This window comes from Cyprinodon variegatus, unplaced genomic scaffold (genome assembly GCF_000732505.1).
Source record: "Cyprinodon variegatus isolate N-32 unplaced genomic scaffold, C_variegatus-1.0 Scaffold512, whole genome shotgun sequence".
Taxonomy (NCBI): Eukaryota; Metazoa; Chordata; class Actinopteri; order Cyprinodontiformes; family Cyprinodontidae; genus Cyprinodon; species Cyprinodon variegatus.
This window is the reverse complement of record NW_015150965.1, coordinates 368694-376957: the sequence shown is the minus strand read 5'-3', so window position 1 is coordinate 376957 and position 8264 is coordinate 368694. Positions and strand designations below refer to the sequence as shown.

The window sequence follows — 8264 nt, the reverse complement described above, 5'->3', positions numbered from 1 at the left end:
AGCAACCAAAAATATGTACTTAAATAACATTCTTACTCAGTAAAAGTGAAATATGGCCTTTAAAGAAGTTACTCAAGTAAGAGTAGAACATCATTTAATCAAAAGGCTACTCAAGCACAGAGCAACTGATTTAGATACCAACCGTGATCATAACAACAGATTCAATAGTTTTTGATTCATAAAACATACAAAATCAATAGTTACAGTATGTAGAATAGGTTCAATTATATTATACTGTTACTGTATTTTCAGTCAACATCCAAATGATACAACAGACTCAGCAGCTGGAAAATAACCTTTAACCTATAACTTTGATTAAGAAACAGTTTCTCTCGATGGTGCGTTTTCCTCTAAAACAAGCTTGTTTTCATGAAATGAAGTTACTCACACTGGATGGACTAGCCAGGCATTTTACTCAAGAAAGTATAAAAAGTATAATACTGTAAAACTACTCCAAAAGTATTTTTTTTTTCTTTTTCATAAAGGCATTCAGGTAAGCCTAACTAGTTACTACCCGCCTCTGCTTTTAGCCTTCAAGTTCAGTTCCGATTTAACCTAAGAAAACCTATTATTCCCAGTGATCAATCCCAACATGGCCATTGCTACACCTTTCCAAATTTATCCTGTGGTACTAGAGACTTTTAAAGTACTCTGTGGGGAGCACAAGAGGCAATGGAACCAAGTTTGGGGATCAAACCTGGGATGTGAGAACAAATGTGCGAACAGGATCTCACAGCACTCATAGGTGTAACAGTAACAATCAAAGACACAATCAAAACCCTTTCTTTTCTAAGATCATTTATTAGCCCCTTGTTATGTCCCTTCTTAATCCATTTATTGCACTCATTATTCTGAGTCCTTTTCTTTTAATTGCCTTCTCCAACAGTTATGGCTCCGAGACCAAAAGAGGAGACTGATTCGTCCTCAGCCATGAGTACGTTCTTTTCTTTTACATTTGGATATTTCTGAGCTTCTTCAAGCTGTCATTAGAACCTGTTTTTTGCAAACTTTCTGCTTGTCTTTCATTAGGTGACAAATCTAATCGTAAAGAGAAAGATATGCCACCACCTTACTCCAGTGTGGAGATGGAGAAGGAGAAGTCTACTGAAGACGATCCCTGGGATCTACCAGAACTGAAAGACACAGGGATCAAGTGGTCAGGTGAGGCAGCTTGCCATTCTTATCCCACTCCTGCACAGATTCCTTGTTCTAAAAGCTGACTCTGACTCAGTGTTTTGTGTTTTTCCTGTCGTACAGACCTGGATACACGAGGGAAGATAATGAGAGTGCTGACTGCAATTGTGAAGCTTATTCTGCTACTTGGATTACTCTACCTGTTTATTTGCTCACTGGATGTTCTCAGCTCTGCTTTTCAGCTGGTTGGAGGTGAATTAGTGCTCTTGGTCATTGTGGATAATTTCTCAATATCTATAAATTTGACATCTATACTAGACAACAGAATACTTTTGAGGTATTTAGCCCATGCAGCATTTTTGACCCGTGGGTCTGTGTATGCAGGCAAAGCTGCTGGTGACATCTTCCAGGACAGTGCTGTGTTATCAAACCCTGTGGCTGGGCTTGTGATCGGGGTCTTAGTCACAGTGCTGGTGCAAAGCTCCAGCACCTCCTCTTCTATTGTGGTCAGCATGGTATCTTCTGGATGTAAGTAAGGCTACGTTCACACTGCAGCCTGAAGTGACCCAATTCCGATTTTTTTGCCCATATGTGACCTGTATCTGATCTTTTTATGACAGTCTGAACGACACAGATCGGATTTTTTCAAATGCGACCCAGGCCACTTGGATATGTGGTCCTGAATCCGATACGTATCTGATCTTTTCAAATGCGACCTGTGTCTGTACGGCCAGGTCGCATTCATCCGACCTACACGTCATTGATACTTGACAAATGTTACTAAACGTTACTAATCTGCGTCCTACTAAGCGGAGGCGGGAAAAACTAACAACCATGGCGGAAGATAACACAGAGAGCAGTCAATGGAGAGAAAGTGAGGTTGCTGACTTAATTCATATTTGGAAAGATAGCTCGATTCAGACCAAACTCGAAGGGTCTTACCGGAACCGGGGGAGGGTCTTTTTTTTTGATCTTCTTAAAAAGATTTCGTTCGTAATGTGCCCGCTCCTGTTGGAGAATAACTTAAAGAACGCAATATACGCTGCGGTATTACGAGTCATGTTTACTTCCGCAAACACTGAGGACGCTTGCTACGTGTGACGTCATCGCGTCCTCGAGTGCGCATGCGGGACACTTTGGTTGAACGCTTTCAGTTCACACAGTAGATCACATACAAGTCACATATACTTGGAAGTGTGAACGGACACGCCAAAAAATCCGATTTCACAAAAAAATCGGAATTGAGCATTAAGGCCTGCAGTGTGAACGTAGCCTAAGACTCTTTTCCAACAAGTGCATTCATAGTATGATTTTTGTTGGCTTAAAATATTATGGTTTTAGCTCTATGTATAGTGTTACTGGGTTGCTTGTATCTTGACTACAGTACTTTTTAAATGCCATATATTTAAAATAATGCCCATTACTAGCTTTTAGTTTATTAGCTTTTTGTTTTTGGTCTCTAAGCAGCCAAGCATTATTTCTGTAGGCTCACTAGCGGTATGCAGCAACAGAAAGGAGAGGGTCAGAACTCTGCTGCAACCAAAAATATGCCATGTCCATGGCTCAAAATGCTGATAATTCGCATTTATCATAGTGCTCCTCAATACATTATTTTTGTGAGTTCCCTTCAGCTGGTGATTAGGCAAAGCAAACAGTAAGCATCTGCAAAACATCACAAATAAAAATTACTTAATGATATCATTGTGGCTGCTTTTGTTCAGTGTTGACCGTCCAATACGCAATACCAATCATCATGGGTGCCAACATTGGAACATCAGTCACCAACACCATAGTAGCTGTGATGCAAGCCGGAGATAGAAATGAGTTCCGCAGGTAAACTTGAGCAAGAGCTGATAAAAGGCACAGAACAATGTTAACAAAAAAATTACATTACTTTACCTGTGTTTTAGAGCTTTCGCTGGTGCAACTGTCCACGACTTCTTCAACTGGTTGTCTGTGCTGATTCTTCTGCCTTTGGAGGCAGCATCCGGTGCACTCTTCAAACTCACCAATATTACAATCAATTCCTTTGATATCAAGTCTGGGGAGGATGCCCCTGAACTGCTCAAGGTCATCACAGAACCCCTCACCAGCTCTATCATCAAGGTAACACTCAGTCAAAATGAAAGCTTTCAAATGTATTGTTGAATATTCTGGCAAACTAACTTAAGTATTGTTTCTCAGCTGGACAAGTCAGTCATCACTGGAATTGCAACCAATGACCCCGAAGCTAAGAACAAAAGTTTGGTTAAAAGATGGTGCAAGACAAACACAACAACGGTAAGAGATCAGCAAGAGTTGCATCACATGAGGAAGACTTGTTCAACAGCACACAACAGTTGATAAAGTCTGGGTTACTGATTAGTCTTGGTCTAAATTCCTGATATCTCCCATTTCACTTTACAACCGCTGTGATTCCATTCTATGAAAAGAGTAAACATTGTGTGCACAAACAGAAAGATTATTGTCTTCCACAGTTTTAGTTACTCTATTCCCTCTTGTATTGGTTATGTCTGTCAGACTTACTGGAATACCACAGTGGAGAGTTGCCCTGAAGATAATTTCTGTTGGGAGGATGGAAACCAGACCTGGACTGAGATGGTGTCTACAGTGACTCAAAACATTGCGAAATGTAATGCCTCCTTCATTTTTTTTCTGGGAACAGGGGCACAGCTACAAAGCAATAAGGATTTACTGATCCATTAAAGTTCAGCGAAATGTGAGCCAGCTATTTGGCCAGAACAACCCCCTCTAATGTCTAGACAATACTGTCCTTTGAGACTCTGCCGTAGCTCAGTTTGGCTTTACCTTCTACCGTAGTCTACTCAATAAGCCTTTTCAGCCTTTCTATAGGATAAGAATACTGCTTACTGTTTAATGGATCACTTAAAGTCCTCTGCAATTTTTTTATTTTACTTTGGTACCCTGCTTTTTTTGCACAAAATACATGTCCAGCTGTTTCTAAAGCCCAAACCTATAAGAGAGTTTATACAAAGAAATAGACACGTGTGAAGTTGTTTCAGTGATAATTAATTGCATGTGTTGACGATTTTTGCAGGCAAACACATTTTTGTGAACGTTGACTTGCCAGACTACGCCATCGGCCTCATTCTCCTGGTTCTGTCTCTGCTTGTCCTCTGCACCTGTCTAATCCTCATTGTCAAGCTGCTCAACTCTATGCTCAAAGGACAGGTTGCTTTGGTCATCAAGAAAGTGCTTAATACAGGTACATGCATTAAATACCATACAACAGACAACCATATTCATATGTTTTGTGGAGCCTGTTCGATAGTCAGCACACCTTTTTCAGTGTGGTGGTGCTTGATGAGCAGTACAGGTACAGACCTCCTCTGGCTTCTGTTTTGACTTCGAGTCTAACAGTACTGAAGTTCAGTGCAGAAAGCTTAGGCACAAACACTGCTTTGATTAAATGCGTTTTTTTGTGTTAATCACCACGTAAAAATTGTTGAGTTTGTTACTAAGATCTAGTTTTGTTGTTTTTTTGTCACAGACTTTCCCTTCCCCTTCAGTTGGGTCACTGGCTACATTGCAATTCTTGTGGGAGCCGGGATGACTTTCATTGTTCAGAGTAGCTCTGTATTCACATCAGCTATAACGCCACTTGTTGGTAAGGCATTCTTAAAACTTTGAGTCAATCTTTGGCTTCTGTTTAATTTAACATCCAAACTTATATTCTATCAACCTCAATTTCCAGGTATTGGTGTTATTTCCCTTGAAAGAGCTTACCCCCTGACGCTAGGATCAAACATCGGCACAACAACAACTGCTATACTGGCAGCTATGGCAAGCCCTGGAGAAACCTTAGCAGACTCCTTGCAGGTATGTAAGCAATGTAGCTGTCATAATATCGAAAGTGTATTTTCACTGACAAGGGAAATAACATGATAATTTTTGCAAACAAAAATGGGAACACGATCAACTTTCAGGTAAACATAGATGCCATAATTTTACTTTATACACTGTAGCACAACTCAGTTGCTTCAGAGTTTTCAAGGGTTTCATATAAATGGTATCCAAATGATCATAGTCCTCAAATAGAATATCAGCTTAACTTGGATTCCCTTTCCGTTACAGTCATATAAGTTATAATGGAAACAGCTAGTTCAATCTTAACTACTGGAACTTACCTTTTTGTTTTAAATCTACCAAATTTTTCAGACATAAAGGTATGTGTTCACATATATTTTGAAACATGGAGTTTATTACTGCTAGCGTTACACTACTGAGCATTTTTGTCACCGGGTCCAAATAAGTGTAATTAAAAGGAGGCATTTGCAGAACTTGTTAAAGCCTTAAAATTTAATTAATGCCTAAAATTCTGCATTTTTAATATCAGTCTTGACATAAACAAGGATTGAATAAATTCTTGTTATCCTTCCATAGTCTTAACTAAAACCTTTTAGAATTTGCAGAGTGATTAGCTAAAGCTCTGGGATGATGCTAGGATGTTTACTCTCCGTTTTGAATGACTAGTTTAAAATTCAGCACGTTTTAGTGTTGCTTTAGGTGATAGTTTAGGGACAAATTTTACCTTTATCTTATTGTACCTCTGGTTTTATTAATTAGGTTTGTTTTGCACAACAAAGAATGTATGAACCAGTGTTGCAGCTATGTGTTTCACACACACATACGCAGAATTCTGCAGCACCCAAAGGTCTTTTTTTTATTGTTAATGTTATTATAAAAGGTAAAAAGCATTTAGATTCTTTGGAATATAGTTTTGCAGGCCAAACTCTTAAGAAACGTGTTATGACTGCTGTACGCATGAGATCACACAGTACAACATCTGGTATGATGACATTAGCTCAGTCATGATGACATTAGCTCAGTCAGTCGTGTATAACAGTCATGGACATACACATCAGTTAAAAAGCAAAATCTTTGTCATTTTCAAAACATGTATGTAATTTGTTTTTTCTCTTGTTTAGATTGCACTTTGTCACTTCTTCTTCAACATCATGGGTATCATCCTGTGGTATCCAATCCCCTTTATGCGAATACCCATCAGATTGGCCAGAGGGCTGGGGAATGTGACAGCCAACTACCGCTGGTTTGCAGCTCTCTACCTAATCTTGTGCTTCCTGATACTGCCTCTGTCCGTGTTTGGTCTATCAATAGCTGGTTGGAAGGTCTTGGTTGGTGTCGCTGTTCCTATCGCTGGTATTTTTGTCATCGTAGTCATCATCAACCTGGTGCAGTCACGAAAACCTCGCTTCCTCCCCAAATTCCTCCGCAATTGGGACTTTTTGCCACTGCCCCTTCACTCCATGGAACCATGGGACAAAATTATCTCGTCTTCCATGCTTTTCTGTGGTAGACACTGCTGCTGTTGCTGCAAATGTAGCAATTGCTGCAGCAAAGATGAAGAAGCTGAAAAGATCTCAAGGACCAGCAGCAGGAGCCTGGAGATGTATGATAACCCTGCCATGTCTTATGATGAGGATAAAGAGAATAAAGACACAAAGTTTTAATGGATGGATGGATGGATGGATGGATGGATGGATGGATGGATGGATGGATGGATGGATGGATGGATGGATGGATGGATGGATGGAATTTTTAAGCAGGTGCAATATAAATGCAACACCATTTTTTTTGACACGCTTGTAATTACTCACTCCTCAGGTTGTGGTGTTGATTATCTGATGATAAATTGTAAAATACACTACCTGTCACGACGGAGAGGGTTATGTCTGCCACATGACAATTGTCCTATGTGGCCTGTGATGTTTATTGAATGATGCTTTAAATTTAATGTACGTACTTTCTCCTAAAAGTTCCTATATGGGTGTGTTTTAATACATTTTTTTAAATTTATAATTAAATATGAAAGGTTTTATTCTGATCTGAACAGTTCAACTTTCAGTGTTTAATGTAGCATTGAAATGTTATATTTGCATATGTTATCCCTCAGTATTTAAGATAATGTTGAATTTGTAAAATAAATTGTTATTTTTAAAATGGTGTTATTCCTTTTTCTTTTTTATATAGTTTTGTAAAGAATTGTTCACAGTGCATCCTTCTCTCTTATGACATTTTTAACTAATTCAGTGAAAATCTAAAATTTATAAATAAAAAAAATTGGCTCTCAAATCTCCATCTTGGCCTTTTCAGTGTAGAGAAGCCATAAATAGACACTGGAGTTATTCAGGTTTAGATATAAATAACACTAATTAAATTCTTGAAGTTGTTCTTATTTCTCTAAGTTCGGGTTTTCTTTAAAGGTTACTAAGTGTCATATCTGTAAGACAGAGCTCTGCATTACATTACATTTTTGGATTTAAAAGCCTAATGGCAGAGGGAGTTGGAGCAAGGAAAAGTACTTATGTGCCCTAAAAACAACTCTAATCTTAAAAATGTCAAAGCTATAGAGTAAATATTTAAAATAGGTCTGTGGCTAGAAGAAATGAAGATAAGTTGGTGCATAGGGTCCATAACGACATTCTCTGGGACACAAACGGAACAAGTTAAGTGCATTGTACAAGAGCAACTATTTCAAAAGTAATATCGCAGGGAAGAGTATAAATGAAGTAGAGAAGCTAAAGTAAATTCTACTTTTGAGATTTTTTACTCTTCCTTATTACTAAAGGCTGATTTATACGGGGACGACACAGAGACGTCCCCGCCCACTCCACAGACACTCTGCTGCACCTCTCCAAAATTGTAGGTGACGGCAGACAGAAGGCTTCTTATTGGTCAAATGCATATCTCCTTTTTGGTACCTTACTGGCTTGTTTGTTTGTTTGTTGTTTGTTTGTATGACAACGATTACAGAAAATGACTCGTGAAGTTGGACCAGCTTGAAGAGTGAATGCTGGGACCCTCTTTCCACCTGGATCACCGCTCTTTTTCGCCCCCATGTTCCTCCATTGTTGGACAAACTTGCCCACATTTCCTCACTGCCTCGGCCGTATCTAGACCCACAGCTAGTTTGTGATTTTCCCCTCTTGCGTTGTGGCGTGGAATAAACATAGCGCAGACCGTGCTTCAATATTGAGTATAAATCTAAAATGTCTGCTTCATACCTGCGACATGCTCACTGTGACACACTGCAGCGGGCAGTGTTGTGCCTGAACGCGTTCATTGAACGAAAGTTCATGAACTCGTTC

General features: G+C 39.2%; 1 protein-coding gene across 1 annotated transcript in view; it reads left to right on the top strand.

The window, feature by feature from the left end:
• Nucleotides 1-7063, top strand: part of LOC107094887 (sodium-dependent phosphate transport protein 2B-like) — a 7837-nt gene extending 774 nt beyond the window's left edge. Inside the window, exons 2-13 of the mRNA XM_015390772.1 lie at nt 887-934; nt 1030-1161; nt 1258-1386; nt 1519-1662; nt 2856-2967; nt 3045-3240; nt 3319-3414; nt 3655-3766; nt 4193-4360; nt 4646-4762; nt 4850-4974; nt 6084-7063. Coding sequence (XP_015246258.1) covers nt 889-934; nt 1030-1161; nt 1258-1386; nt 1519-1662; nt 2856-2967; nt 3045-3240; nt 3319-3414; nt 3655-3766; nt 4193-4360; nt 4646-4762; nt 4850-4974; nt 6084-6626 — 1920 coding nt within the window. The 5' untranslated portion in view covers nt 887-888 and the 3' untranslated portion in view covers nt 6627-7063. The remainder of the gene's footprint in view (nt 1-886; nt 935-1029; nt 1162-1257; nt 1387-1518; nt 1663-2855; nt 2968-3044; nt 3241-3318; nt 3415-3654; nt 3767-4192; nt 4361-4645; nt 4763-4849; nt 4975-6083) is intronic.
• The last annotated feature ends 1201 nt before the right edge of the window (nt 7064-8264 follow it).